This window comes from Babylonia areolata, chromosome 7 (genome assembly GCF_041734735.1).
Source record: "Babylonia areolata isolate BAREFJ2019XMU chromosome 7, ASM4173473v1, whole genome shotgun sequence".
NCBI lineage: Eukaryota > Metazoa > Mollusca > Gastropoda > Neogastropoda > Buccinidae > Babylonia > Babylonia areolata.
This window is the reverse complement of record NC_134882.1, coordinates 33,364,214-33,380,708: the sequence shown is the minus strand read 5'-3', so window position 1 is coordinate 33,380,708 and position 16,495 is coordinate 33,364,214. Positions and strand designations below refer to the sequence as shown.

At 38.3% G+C, this 16,495-nt stretch overlaps 1 protein-coding gene across 1 annotated transcript in view; it reads left to right on the top strand.

Moving 5' to 3' along the window:
• Positions 1-337: 337 nt before the first annotated feature.
• Positions 338-16,495, top strand: part of LOC143283978 (RING finger protein 150-like) — a 59,995-nt gene continuing 43,837 nt past the window's right edge. Inside the window, exon 1 of the mRNA XM_076590463.1 lies at positions 338-1,035. Within this exon, the coding sequence (XP_076446578.1) occupies positions 543-1,035 (493 nt within the window). The 5' untranslated portion in view covers positions 338-542. The remainder of the gene's footprint in view (positions 1,036-16,495) is intronic.

The window sequence follows — 16,495 nt, the reverse complement described above, 5'->3', positions numbered from 1 at the left end:
TCCATATATCTTGTTGCAATTAAGATGGTTCTGTTGCATGTCTTATCACATATTGGTATCATCAGCAAAAATTTTACAAGATGATTCTACAGCTCGTGAGGCTGCAGACAAAAGCTAAAATCCGTTTCAAGTGACATTGTTGGCAAATCCAGTCAATAGTCGCTTAAAAAAAAAAAAAAAAAAAAAAAAAAAGTGGACACATAAGAGGGAGGGGATGGGGGTGGGGGGAGGGTGTGTTCGATTTGTGCCCAACGTCACGTCACGAACCTGACCTCACGTGCTTGGCAGACCGAAAATGTTTACAGAGGGCGCTGCGAGCCGTGTGACGTCGAGACCGAAACTCAACTTCCCTAAGAACAATAATGAGGACAGTCGTGTGAAATGTGTAAAGTCAGTCACCACAGAGACTTGTGGTAGGAACGGATGTTGTTATTGAACAATTGAAGCAGATTTGCTTGCTGTTTCCCATCAACTTGCTCACAGGTTTGATGATAAAAGAATATTGATATATTTCTTTTTGGGCTGGATCTCCGGCAATCATCATGGAAGAAGATAATAGCTGCGGATGCGAGAACTTGCCCGATAAAAAAGACAACTCAAGATGGTGGACTGGAAGACGAATTTTCCGATGCGCTGTTGTCTTGACTCTGTTGACATTCCCAACGGGCCAGTGTTTAGAAGAAACAGCCCATTCGAACAATCCAATTATATTCTACATGGCAGAGGTCAATTTAACCTACATCGATCCCATCAAGCAGAAAGTCGTTCACGAAACGTCGGAAGGAAAGTATGGTGCCAAAAGCTTGGTGGAAGAGAGGTCGGGTCTGGCAGTGCATGTGCGGAATAAGCAGAACAAAACACATGGGTGTGATGACTACGGAATCAAACTCCCGAAAGAAAAATGGATTGCTCTGGTGGAGAGGGGAAACTGTTATTTCACAGAAAAAATAAAAATGGCAACGAAGAAATATAACGCCTCTGCTGTCGTGATTTACAACAACGAAGATGAAGGTACCACGATCATGAAACATACAGGTAAGAAACAGAACTTGGTATCCGTGCACACACGCACACGTACATACACACATGCACACACAGAGGTGCATTTATGCATACATAGTTTTCAGAAATAACACACACACACACACACACACACACACACACACACACAGAGTACATGTACACAAGTGCATGCACACACATACACAGTGACACACGCTGTTTACACACACACACACACACACACACACACACCACATGGGAACACACGCTTGGACACCGGTGCATGTGTGCATAGTTAGTATGTTACATATTGACACATGGTATGTGATGTATGCTCACACAAACACAAGTATTGTTTGTGTGAATCCAAGGGCTTTCTCCATTTGTCATTGGTTGCATTATTTCCAATTTCAATCACTTTGAATTATATGCCACATATATGACAAAATTGAGACTTGGCTGGTACCGGCTTAGCAGAAATGGTCCAAATGCTAGTTAGGTCTTTGTCATATGGAAACTTTAAGCACTTCATTATTGAAAAAAAAAGAAGATGGATAATCACCCCCATCCCGAGAGCAGAAAAGTGCTTAAGACATCATTGATCACAACTCAGCAGAAACAAACAATTTCATTGTTGAAAATAGTATACACTATAACTATAAGACAGGCAGAAAATCAAACAGTGACAGTCAGCAACCTGAGAATAGTGAAATTTTTTTAAACTACATTATTATAATGGTAGGTTTTAAAAAAGCTGGGTCAGAGGTAACTCTAGATTAATGTGGTATCAATAAAGCAGGATTCTGTCAAATTTGTGTATGTTTTAGAATTTAAATGAAAAAAAAAAAAAGAAATAAAGAACAGTACTAAAGTTCATATTTCTTCCAAGAGGCGTGTTATATTTCATATTTGCATAAGACGTGATGATGTAGGTTTGGTTGTCAGAAAAGAGTCAGAAACCATGACAGTGTCTGGTCATCAGAAATGAGACAAGATGCCATTACCCGATGGTACTGTTCGAGTTTTGTGGAATGTGAAATACAGTCAAGCCGTGGAAGAATCATTTTCATCCTGTGTCATAGTATGACAGTATTGCAATGATTTTGAGTACATTTACAGTATGATTGAATAAACGCTTTGATGCATTTGAATCTTCTAAAATCCCTAGAAGTGGCAGGATGACAAGATGGTAGCATGGATGTCATGGTTGTGAGTTGTCAGGGTGGTTGTATGTAGCTTTAGAAAAAACAAGCAAAAAAGAAACTTTTTAATTCACAATCTTACTTTTACTTGCTATTTAAAACATTATTCTTCTGTGGAGAATTGATAAATATATACTCAAATGCACAGAGCACTCAAAGGGGAATATCATACAAGTAAATGGTCAAAACAGACTAAGGATTGATTCAGTGCTGTACTTAATGACTTAACACTAACACAACAGGTTGATATTCTACCAGCATGTTCCTTCCAAAAGGCATAAGTACAGTGATGAAGTTTTACACGGTGTATAACAATTACTAAACTGACTTAAGATGTGATACTATATTTTTTTTACTTTGTACAGTATCAAACAGTAGTAGTAGGACAATGAATGACTAACACAGTAACGGTCTGTCCTGGTGTTTGAAGTGTTTTGAACCTACCTAGCCTTGTGACGTAGTTGATTTGCATTCCTTGGTTTATCAGACACTCAGTGAGTGAACCTACTTTCTCGAAGTTTCTGCAGTGACCTACTTACGCCCAAATTATGGGGAACAAAGACAATAACCATGAACTGATGAAGAAGATTTAATGCTGAATACTGGTACTATCTGGATCCTCAGCCTGTTAATTTGAACTTCACATGATCTGACCTGCTTTGTCTTAATCTGAATTTATTGAAGTTGTTAATGAATTGACACTATGAGTGTGACTATGTTACTATGTATCATTTTATTTGTATACATGTATTTGTATGAAAATTGCAGGAGAACAAGTGTCATTGAATCAGCATTATAAATGGTTCCCCGAGCAAAAAGAGTGGTCATACATGTATAGTGTGTATCTTGAGAGTGAAGGTTTAGTTCAGGACACCATGGGTCATTTGTTCGGTTTACCACAAAATCAGTAGGTCATTTTAGAAATTAATGTGTCAGGAAAATCAACCCCTGATCCCTCCCCCCCCACACCCCCAACCCCATCCTGGTGCTCCCATTGGACCACACACCCAACATAATTATAACTGAAATTGTATTTTGTCCATTACACTCATTGGTATGTGATTTTTTTTTTTTTTTTTTTTTTTTTGAAGGATTATATATATATATATATATATATATATATATATATATGGGCAGCCAGTGTGGTCATGTTGACAAATAAAAACTGCCAGACAGGTCTGAATTAGAGTTGGGTGTTCAGGTGAAGCAGTATATTTGTACCCCCTTTGGTTTTTACTCCAGGGTCCACATCAGGCTAGGCCAGACTAACCCCAGGGTCTGTGTAGACTGACCTGGAATGATCCTGTGGTGTAAACCAGTCCAAACAAAACCCCTACACATGGATTTTACCACCCCTCAGAATGGAGGGGTTCCTTCTGGGCTGGCTTGAAATAATGCCTGGGGATAAAATCAGCCCAGTTAGAATGAGTACAGACTGTGGATTGTTTTTTTTGTTTTTTTAACTCCCCAACATTGATTTTTGTTAAGTTAAAATGAAGACTCGTGGGGCAGGGGGCGGGGGTGTGGTCAGTTTTGAAAATCACCTTAGATAGTAATTGAGTAACCCAATGAGAAAGGGTCAGTAACCGCAATCCCACTACAAAATGCAGAAGGCATGAAGTTGGTGTAGCGAATTGAATTTTTTTTTTTTTTTTTTTTTAAGATGATAAGTCTTTTTCCAGACTGTAGCATACTTAATTAACACACAAAAAGAAGCTTACTGTATTCCATGTCACAGTAGGTGAGAGAAACTTGTACGGACCAGTTTGTTGCTTGATGATTAGATTATATCCGCACCTTATCTTTCGTGTATCGTAGATTACAAAATTACATGGCTTTTTTGTTTGCTAGTTTGTTGTTTTTGGTTGTTTATTTTAAACACAGTTGTTTGCCTCTTTCTTGATTTGTTTCATTTTTTTTTTATTTTGAGTTTTGAGTATGTTTATATTAATTCTTTATTCCTTCAGTTAAGTTTGAATAAAAATTGCAGTGGTGTGCTTAATTAAGTGCATTCAGAATAAAAGCTTTCAATTAATGTAAAATTTTAGTTTGTCCTGTAGCCTCACAGCAGGTGATTGTTGGTAATCTGTGTGGCTTGAGCTTAAACATCATGTGTGTACTTTTGGTCAGAACTTCCACTTTCATTTCTCCAAACTGCAGATGCAGATGATAGGGATGCACCAAAAACGCCTTTTAGCTTTAGTTTTATGACATTTTAGAACTTATATATAATTATATATATATATGTGTGTGTGTGTGTGTGTGTGCCATTATTTTGAGATTATGACACCAGTGTGGTAAGCTCTTTAAAAAAAAAAAACAAAACAACCAACAAAAAACAAAACGCATATTATACTTAAGGTAATCTAAGGAAAAATGTCTCAAAATGTCAAAAGCAGGACAAAATACCATTTGCTTCTCATATAATCATACTTGTATTACTTCATTGATCTATTTGTATTGATGGACAGATTGAGAGCAGTTACTGGGCAGCTCTATCCAACTTTCGAGATGTTTTGCACTTTACCCCAAATGCACATTAATTTTGTTTTGAGGGAAATTACTATGTGCATATGTCATTATGCGTATGTATACATGTGTGTGTGCGTGCAAGTATATGTGTGTGTGTATGTGTTTGTGTGTGAAAATCAAATTTGTATGCAGACATGGTATGTATCTTGTATTATGATTAAAATTGATTATGCAGCATATTTATTTCTTGTTCTCATGGTGAAATGTGCATGTGCTCACATGCAGATGTGTGCGTGCGCTCACAAACGCAAATGCGCACACAACCTTGCAGTTGCCTTGACTTCAGTTGTCAGTTTCAAAAGAATATGATTTGTAATTTATTTATTTGGAAGTTTTGTGTCTTTGTTTTATTTTATTCCGTTTTTAACATTGACTCAATCACTTGTGTTTTGATCACTTAAATCTTATTAAAGTGGGAAGAAAAAAAAAGCTTGCTTTGAATGAGATGCCAATTTATCTTGACATTTTTCCCATAACCGATTTGAAATCAAGATTTTTTTTTGGATTTTTTTTTAATCTAAAAGGTAGGCTAGCTTCTAGTTTTAGATGTTTGAGTATTGGGCAGTTGATCAGTCCTATTGGATGTCATAGTACATGGTAAAAAAAATTATTTTACTTGTGCTGGAGTAATGTTTTGTGTGTTTTTCTTACTAACTTTCCCACATGGCGCTACATGGCTTTGCCCTATTTCCTTCCCCCTGACAGATTTCACATTAGGCCTATCTATCCATCATATCCGTCGGGGACTTCATATGACCCGCTTGGGGAAGCAATATCAGGGCTATGGACAGAGAGAAACAAAGGAAAGTAGGTTCTGTTTTGTGGCCGTGCATTCCTGCTTGCATTGTGGTGTACTGAATGTGAAGGGCTTATCTATCAGTCTGCACACTTTGTACAGTGGAGAACGTTGCCCACACCACAGCTTCATCACTTGTGGACACATTGTAAGTCAGTGGGTTTTTTTTTTTATTTTTTTTTTTTTTTTTTTTTTAGCGAAACTCTGTCTGGATTCTTCCCAGAGTTTCTTCTTTTTTTTCTTTTTTTTTAACTCATTAAGACTTAACTTGTGTTGTCCTATCTTTTTCACACCACTGCTTTTCCTGACCAGTTGCACATCACCTGTAATGATGTATACCTGTCTCTATTTTAGGCACAAAAAGCTGTGAATCATCTGGATGACTGGAAAATTTAAGTGTGGTCATGACCTGTCTCAGACCACACAGATAAGTTTTCCACACCTTGTCTGCTTCCTATTGTGGTAGAAGTTTAACGCACTGCACCATTTCTGGGAGGAAAAAATCTCTTACTGATAGATCTGTTAAAGATGCTATAACAACATGAAATATTTAAAAGACCTTTTTGGAGTTTTTCAGTCATATTTTACGTGAAATGAAATACTGACAAGTTCCAGCAGACAGTTAACAGATTATGTTTTACGGGCGCTGTGAAAGCACTAGAGCTGAAAAGCTTTAGTAAATTAATCACACCTTAAGCAAAAGAAATTCCCATATATATATATATAATGTTTTGAAGATACTTTGTGTTATCCATTTTGATAGCAGTTATTCACCCAGCCATAGATCTACACTTTCAGTTCTCCATGTGCTCCTCAGACCAAGTGTGGTGTTGTGTTGTTGTGAACAATCTCATGAAAATTTGCAGTGTATTGTGGAAATTTTTTTAAAATTAGACTGCAAAATAAATGATCAACAATGAAAACTATTCAAAAGAAAACAACTGATTGTGATTGGTACAAAATTTACTAGTATCATCATATATTCATATCAGTTGATTAAATATAAAATTCATGGATTGATCAAAATAGGTAATTCACTATTTAAAAAAAAAAAGAACAACAACAAATAAAAAAAACAACCATACTGATATTAACAGCGTACTAAAATTAACAATATAAAATTAAATTCATGCTTTGATCAAAACAGGTCAGGACAAAAAAACGAAACAGAAGCAAAAAAATCATACTAAATCAAATAGAATTAATGCATTAATCAGAACAGATCTTAGGCAACAACAACAACAACAAAAAACAAAAACCAAAAAAAAAACCACAAAAAAAGGGGAAAAAAAGAAAAAGAAAAAAAAAAGAAGTAGAAATTTGAAAATGAAATTCATGTGTAAATCAAAAGAGACAGTTGGCCATAGTCCACTTTAACACATGTATCAAATTTGAAATGTCTGTTGTTGTGGTCTTCTTGTAGAATCTCTGCAACAAGCTCTCCTGTGTACTAGTTTCTTTCTTCACATTTTTTTTCACTGTGGAAATGGTGCACATAAGTTAAAACTATGTATGATCATACTGTTGAGAGTAACAGAGATATTTCTTAAAGAATTAAAGCTTTTTTCTCCAGGATGTTTAGCTTCATGTTGTTTTTGTCTTGTTGGTTTTTGATAAACACACCACACATGTTGGTGAGCTATGATGTAGCAAGATTTTATGTACACTACAGATCTGAATGTTATTTTTTCCCCCCATACCCAGAAGTATTCTTTTGTGGGTCTCAGGCTAAGATCACTGCAGCCATAAAACTGCTTGACTGAATTATGCTTACAGTGTTTTTTCTCTGATTTTGGTTGATGGGTCATTCTGAGGTCTAAAGTTGCAAACATGTTTCATGCTCTTCAAGAAAAGTTTGTTTGTTGTTTTTTTTCTTCTTTTTGTTTTTTCTTCTGTGTAATGAATTGTTTTAGAAAACTACACACTGAGTTTAATGAATGGTTCTAGAAAACTACATATATGTGTTCAATTTCCTGTTGATGTCTTATGTAATGCATTGAACTCTGTGTGTGTTTGTGTGTGTGTGTTTTATATTAAGTTAAAACTTTAAAAGTTTAAAACGTTTAATGGTGCAGTCCACATTATGAAATAAAATGAATTAGTGAAAGTATACAGATGGTTTTTAGATCTGTACATAGTTGTGAAGGAATACAGTTGGTTTCTAGATACATGATGTATGTATATATCCTTTATGCATTAATTATCATCATTAATTACTTGCTTGACTTATGTTTGTGTTCATTACAGATTGAAGTATTCATTGCAAATTGAAATATGTTTTTACAGTGTATACAACCATCTTTTTTTTTTCTTTTTCTTTTTTTCTTTTTTTTTTTACTCAACTCTTTAGACATGCTGGGATTTGAAAAATAAACCCCATCTTAAGGTATTAAAAAAACAAAAAAAGCTTTGAAGTACATTTCCGTACTTAAAGCCAAATTTGAAAATAAGAAAGAAAAGAAAAGAGTATTTTTAAGGGGAAAAAAAGAAATAGGAACTGACATGTTGCAAATGAACAAAAAAGGGGGAAAAAAGAAAGATAAACAAATGAATAAATTAATTAATTGTTTAAAACAGAAAATCACTGGTTATAAAAAGTACTAATAACTGCTATTGGCTTCACCTCGTCTCAAATCTTTCCAGTTTCCACCCAGGAATGATAGTGGAAAAGGCATGTTGAAAGAAAATGGCCTGATTTGGAAGGGGGGTTAGACCCATGGAAGTAATTCCAAAGAATGATCATGGGTGCAACAGTTGGGTTATTAAATTAATCTTTTCAGTGCCCCATGACATATATATATATATATATATATATATATATATATATATTCCAAAACAGTGATTTGCTATTTGCCCAGTGATGTACATATACGTCAGCGTGATTTCAGGATTTTTCACAGTTCTGTTCTAAAATTGATTGCCCCAGTTGCCACTGGTCAGAAAGCTTGATATGTCTGCTTCAGTTATCTTTGAGGAACAACAGCCAGTCAAGCTCTGTATGACAATTTCTGGATGTTATGGTCAATACCTCCCTTCATTATGCTTTCAGAATGGTGGATGATGAACCACAAACTTAACCAAGTATCTTGAAACAGCAGTGTGTCACAACTAGTAAAAATTGAAAAAAAAATTTAAGCTTTAACCCTTTCACTGCCAGTCAGTTCAGAGTGCAAATTCCCTTGTGCTATAAAGACAGAAAAATACGGTGTCTGGGGACTCCACTGGTGATGTGTGGAAAATATGGCCCATCCTACCACTGAACCTAAAGAGCAGTAGGTTCTTGGATAACAGGCTAATGTTTCTGGTCACCCTTCAGTGACATGGGTCCTTTACCTAGCTGTTGCAAAAATTGCGAGTTTGGCAGTGGTAAAAGTCATTGACAACAAATTGAGTGCTTGGCATGGCAGAATCTTGTCAGATGGTTGGCTTTACATGACTGAATGTTAGAATGATGATCTGCAGAGAGGGGGGGGGGGGGGGAATGGGGGCAGTTGAGGAGCTAGATGTAGCCCACACAGGAGAGAAAGCGGGAGTAAGAAGTCAAGTACAGTTCTGTGGGTGACCAAGAGTTGACCTCAAATAAAAACCATTCATTTATTCAGGGCAGGGAGGAGGGAGTGAGTGATGAAGGAGAGTGAACAGTTTTGTGAGAGTTATGAATTATGTGCACAACATGGTTTTAGAAAAATACACTTGAAGTTGAGTTGATCGAACAGCTATCATCTGCAAGCGAACTTATGAACAGTGCCCCTCCCCCCCCCCTTCCCCCTACACTGTGGGTCACTTTTAACCTCTTTGATATCATCTGAAAGTGAGTGTGAAGTGAGTGGGCGTGGCACAAGGAGGAGTTGCAATTGAAGGATGTGTATTATACAATCATTGTGTTAAATGAACTTCTAATTATCAGAATTTGTTAGTCAGTAGTCTGTTCATTTTCCTTTCAGGAAAGCAGGGTTATGTATACTTTCTTGCAATAGTTATTTATTGTGCTAGAATTTTTTATTAATTATTACCCAGTACAACCCAAAACCGCCTGGCAAATTATAGGAAGCACAAGTAACAATAATGCTCTGCACTGAAGAGGATAATTGACCGTTACATTGCTTTGAGCTCTCTTCCACTGGTTTTAAGAACTGACAGGCATTCAGCCCTGAAATGGCCTCTTTTGTGGTTGGCTGGACAATTACCAACATAATTTATTTTTATCTGAATTACATTTCAGGAGTGACCTTCAGACCAGGATAATTGAATAAATGATCCAGGCTATCAAACCAAGATTACTGAACAAATGATCCAGAGACTGACTGTCAAACGAAGATAATTGAACAGGTGATTAATGATTGACAGTCAAGCCAAGATAAGTGAATTTGATACATGTTCCAAAGATTCGCTGTCAAACCAAGGCAATTATCAAGTACACGATTCAGAGATTCACTGTCAAACCAAGACACTTAAAATGGTCCAGAACAGAAACATGTTGTGGGTGGAAAGATCAATTATTTATCTACAGGTACAAAGTACCTTGCCTCTCTCTGGGCTTCTCTCCCAGCTAACTAATGCTGCGTGAGGCCTACGTACATGTATGTGTGAAGGACTGAATGTCAGCGGCAGCCTGGCCTGTCTTGTGATGAGCTCAATCAATAAAAGTTCCACAGTGAGGCAGGCTGTTCCCATGGCAACCAATGTACAATATGATGCTGGCAATTTTCCTCTTGACGCACCTGGAACCCAAGTCTTGCCTTGCTTGCCGTTTCGGATCTTTGTCCCTCCCCTCCCCCCCCTCCCCCTCACCCCCCCCCTCCCCCCCCTTTTCATATTTTTTGTGTGTGATGGTTTACTGATGTAAGTGCTGGTTTACTGATGCAAATGCATCAGACATCATTATCTCCATATACTGCCAGTTCAGTGTGGGGATTAGTGTGGGTTGGTGATCTGCTGAGTTTTCAGTGAGTTTGTGAGGGTTAGACTAGTGGGTGGGGTGGGGGGCTGTGGCAGGAGGTGAGACAGAGTTCATACACAATGTGTGCGAGTTTGTGTGTGAGAGTGTTTGCTTCTTTTCTGCACATTTGGACTTGTTTAAAAAAAAAAAAAAAACCCAACACATTCTTAGCACATCCACCCATCACCACCACTTTATGCACACACAATCAGCCAACCACCACACCAGTCTCCATCTCTTTTGGAAATGCAGATGCTTTCAGTTTAAAATAAATTCATTCCCACCGCCACCTCCACCCCTCCTGTACTGTGACCTACCCCAGCCCACCACAACGCAACATGTGAAAACTGAAAGAAACGATGCGACACAAGGAACAGTGAAGTGCTGAAAGGATGTCAGGCTATATGGCCGCTATGGCTTCATAGGAAACTTCAGCCCTGCCCAGCCAAAACATGTGTGCAATGTCAACGATTGTGACAAAATCCTGACCTTGTTCCTCATTGGTGAATGCCATAGACATTAGGGTTCGTCTTCCTCAGGGCCTGATTGTGGAGAGAAAATGTGAAAAGGCTTACAAAGGCACGAGGGCCTTAAAAAAAAACAACCCAAAATTAAGTAGTTTTAAGTAGCTTCATGTTTTTCAGAACCACAGCAAATGGCAGTTGTATGTTAATGTCATGATAATCTGTGTTCCATTCTATGCTATTTTGTGGGTGTCACTGTCACTGTGGGGCATAGCAAGTAAAATAATTGCTGTAGTAATTACTGAGCTCATAATTGCTGTTGTAATTACCGAGCTCATGGGTTTTCCAAAAGTCTGGTTCGGATGGGGTGTGCATGTACTCTTGTACATCCATGCATATATATATATATATATATATAATTAATATGCATAATATATGTGTATGTAATTATATATGTATGCAGCGTGTTTGTTTTTTGCTTTCTACAAGTGTGTGTGTATGTGTTTAGTAAATTTTGCTTTAAATTATTGTGTATGTATCAGTATCAGTAGTTCAAGGAAGCATCACTGCGTTCAGACAAATCCATATATGCTACACCACATCTGCCAAGCAGATGCCTGACCAGCAGCGTAACCCAACGCACTAAGTGAGGCCTTGAGAAAAAAAGAAAAAATAGGAAAAAAGATAGAAATTTTAATAATAATGATTATAATAATGATGATGATAATGATAATAGTAATGATAGTAACAGTAATAAATGAAAATAAAATAAAAAGACAAGGATGATAAATTATAAGCAAATAAACTAATAAATGTAAAACACGCAATCACACATACACACAATAATGATTATAATAATAATGATGATAATGATAATAATAATGATAATAGTAATAAATAAAATAAAAAAAACAATAAGGATGATAAATTATAAGCAAATAAACAAATAAATATAAAACATGCACACACACACACACACACACACACACACACACACACACACATGCCTATGACAGATATGCAGCAAACATGCAGTTTCACAGATACAAAAGCACAAATACACATAAACATACACGAGCCTCACCCCCCACCCCCACACACACACGCACCATCTCCCAAATTACACTGCACCCCACCCCTCCCCACACTCTGCACCCCACACCCCCCACTCCACACCCCCCACTCCTCCCCCAAACCCCCCACTCCTCCACACACTCATTCCTAAGCTACGTATCGCAGCTTGCACGGCACACACGCACGCATGCACGCACGCATAGTTGCTTATACAATCACACAACATACGCCCATATCCCCCCCACCCCCTACACACACACATATATATATACAAATATATATATATGCACACCTACACATTCCAATATTCTGTTGCTCCCACAGTACAGACATGCATACACACACATACCTCATCCTCTACACTCATAGACACACACACACACACAAGCACGCACGCACATGCACAGAGCTCTCCTGTCACATGTGTACACTTACAAACTCGCGCACAAACACCCACCCACACACACACACACACACACACACACACACACACACACACACACACTCACTCACTCACTCACTCACACACACACACACACACACACACACACACACACACACACACACACACAGAGGCTGCCACTGATTGGCCGCAAGAGGGGTGGGAAAAGATCTCTGATGCCAGGAACCGTGTTGCTCAGTCTGTTGTATTTGGAAAAGCCTACAGAGACTCTGTTCTGTTTTGAAGAAATTTGTGCAATGTTGGTCTGGAAATGATGCCAATATTCGTTTGATTTACAAAGCATTGTGCTCTACCTTTCATGCTAGATTCAGGGTTGCTCCCTCTCTCTACCTTTATTTCTTTGAGGCGATCGATGGTGTGATGGCCTTGTACCTTTTCTTTTTGGTATTCTTTAACTTTTCTGAGGATTTCTGATTTTTCCTAGATGTAGGCCGCTTGTTGTTGCGTTACCAGCAAGTCTGTCAGCTCGCTCATTACCCTTAACACCTGCATGTCCCAGGCAGTATGACCTTGTAAGTTTTTTTTAATCTGAAAGTTGCACGTTACCTCATGCCACTCTGAGCTTCCCATTCCACTTTCAGTTTTCTGTATGAGGTTCATTGAGTCCATTAGAATAATGGCATGTTGGTTTCCAGGCATATGGATAGATGATAGCCACTGGAGAGCATGTGTCACAGCTTCAGCTTCCATCGTTAGGCTGGAGGTTGTGACTTTGTAGGCAGTGTTCTGTTCCCGAATTGTTTTTCCATTTTGTTTCGCAGTGAATCCCCAACCAGATTGGTCTTTGGTGACTGAGCCATCTGTGTATGTGATGATGTCCTCTTCTTTACTGTTTTCTTCTGTGAGTAGCTTCACTTCTGCATCAGTTTTGCCCTCTGGCGATTCCCGAAAATGTCTTCCTAGAGTGGCTTCATACATTGTGTATGAGCATTTCGGCTTATATCACAGATTGACATAAGTTTACATTTGGGCCAACAGCAAAGTGAGAGCTGTATTATCAATGGTTTCTCCAGTCAATGGGAAACCATTTACAGCTTATTAGTCTTTTGTGAAGGACTATGACTCTCAAACTGGGAGGCAAAATTGCACTGGCTCTTAGTGCTGCAGCCTTGTGGGCTAGTTGGCCTTTGGGAACCATCCCAACGCCAACTGTCCTAAAACCCTCTTGGCCGAGAGAGTGGGGATGTACTTGGGCAAGACACTCTCCACTATAATCAAATTCTAGCCCAGATAGTCAGGACAGCAGTTGCCTCCTCTGCCGTTCTGATGGTCATAGTCGGACACACACACACACACACACACACACACACACTTTAAAGAAAGCAAAAACAAACATTTTTTGTGATTTTTGAAATAGACATGATAATTAGAAACACAGGATGACATGAAGAAAATGTACTTGAGTGCAGTAACAGCACTATATGATATATATGTGGGTGAAGGGTGGAGATTTTTACAATCTCCAAGGTCAACATATGTGCAGACCTGCTAGTGCCTGAACCCCCTTCGTGTGTATATGCAAGCAGAAGATCAAATACGCACGTTAAAGATCCTGTAATCCATGTCAGTGGGTTATGGAAACAAGAACATACCCAGCATGCACACCCCTGAAAACGGAGTATGGCTGCCTACATAGTGGGGTAAAAACAGTCGTACACGTAAAAGCCCACTCATGTGCATACAAGTGAACGTGGGAGTTGCAGCCCACGAACGCAGAAGAAGAAGAAGATATATATAAAATACAGAAGAAGAAAAAAAACCCAAGACACTTTGTGATGTTTAAAGTCATCATCATATTCTTTTTCTCCTTCAACTTTGTTGAGTCACACTGGGGTGTGACACAGAACTAATGTGATCACCAGACTCCTCCAGGTTTGTCAGATGCGTGTGTCAAATCCTGGAAAGAAAACGTACATGGACGCGAGTGCAGTAATGGTACATGCTTTGATGAGCACAAAACAGACACGATAATTGGTCAGTACAGTTGATGAAAGTGAATGACGGAGGCCTCACAGTAGTTGAGTGAAAATGGATAGCAAACTGGACACAAGGATTGGCTGAAGCCTTGAAGAGTGACCCCCCACCCACCCCCCTCCCCTACACACACCCCTCTCTCCCATTCCCAGTGGTCTGACCTTACAAGACATAAATCTGCATGTTATCCAGAACTGCTGGGCCCATTAGTTGTTGACAGTGATTTACAGTACATCTAGTTCCATGTGCATTATCTCAGAATATCTGGTGGTTGGTTTGGGTTTTTTCTTCGTAGACTGAAGGTCAATGTCCCTGGCTTCAGCAGAAGTTCAGGAAACCATTTTGTGTCAGATTTGTTGATGGAGTATGTTGCTACAGTTTCAATTTCAGGGGAGTGTCCAAACGTGTGTGCTGATCCGTATTTGCCACACCACATGTGTGTGTTTAAAACAATAATAATAATACATAGTTTTTTTTCTACGGTGCGATATCCAGCACCAATGCTGCTCAAAGCGCCCTACATCATAGTTGACTATAAACATACCTTAAAAAAAACATATCAACCGCTATCTGACAATGGAAAACATCCAGTGTGTTCGTATGAATGAAAAAGCACACTAAAGATTATAAAAGCTATGAAGTAAATAAGGCTTAGATTAAAACAAAATGCTTTTCATAGAACACACACACACACACACACACACACACACACACACGAATGTACCCCCCTTACAGACACACACACACTGACATTAAATATTAACTGCACTAAAAACAAAATTGCATAAGCATTAAAATATTTCTTATTTTCTAACATAGAATTCTGTTCGGACATACTATTAGTACATACTTAAACACGTGTACCAGAGCACTGTAACCACACACACACACACACACACACACACACACACACACACACACACATTAAAAATAACCAGATAGAAAAAAATGTGACATCACATCTAAGACCGAAACTACATAAAATACACAATGCATTAAAACAGGACTACAAAAATACTAGCACAGATACTTGCTAACAAGCATACCTTGGTTTAACCATTCCGCCCAGAATAAAAATAATCATTTTCTGTACTTATTTCATTGTCTGTGTTGCTGCTGTTACTATAGTACAGATTTTGAAATTTTAGGGAATTTGAAAGACTTGCACTTTGACTCATAGTTTGAGTGTATAATTTTATTTATAATCCAACACTTCAGGCATGAGATTCTTCAAAGAAATATGTTTCGAAAAAACCAGCTTCGCCACAGATGTTCACTATTGTGCCAAAGGTGTGAATGGCAATGATAAAGCCATACATACACAGTAAGTCAAAGGAAAGGTGTGAATGGCAATGATAAAGCCATACATACACAGTAAGTCAAAGGGAGGCCCCACTTAGGGCAGAAAATAAGTTGTTTACAGCAAGAGAAGCCAGATCCATTGCACAGTTGAGTTCAGACAGCTTTTAGTTCTTTTCCATTATCTTACTGTAATACTGCGAGTGTGCACAGACATGTGCATGCACACATGCATGTGTGTGTGTGTGCGCACACACACACACACACACACACACACACACACACAAGCAAACAACAAAAATATATAAACACACAAGAACGCATGTATACACACACACACACACACACACACACACAACTCATGCATGTGTACACATACTCATGCATTTGCGCACATGTGCACACACACTTGCACACACACACACATGCATTCACTTGTAGAGGTGATCTTGCACAATCTCTTAATTGAATATACTGCCCTTTCTGTTCATGTCAGTCTCAGTGAAATGGAACCCTGATTAGTGTTGTTGGGTTGTGAATTGATTGACATCATTTTTATTTTTGTTTGATTTTTTTTTTTTTTTTCTTTTCTTTCTTTAAAAAAAAAAAAAAAAAAAAAAAAAAATTATGGTATCATCATCAGTGTGGCAAACAGGTGTCATGACGTCGTCACACATTGTGACAGGTCTGCCTGACATTTGGCTGCCCCATCCAGTCACAAGTAACGGTGGTGGTTTAACCCCCTCACCA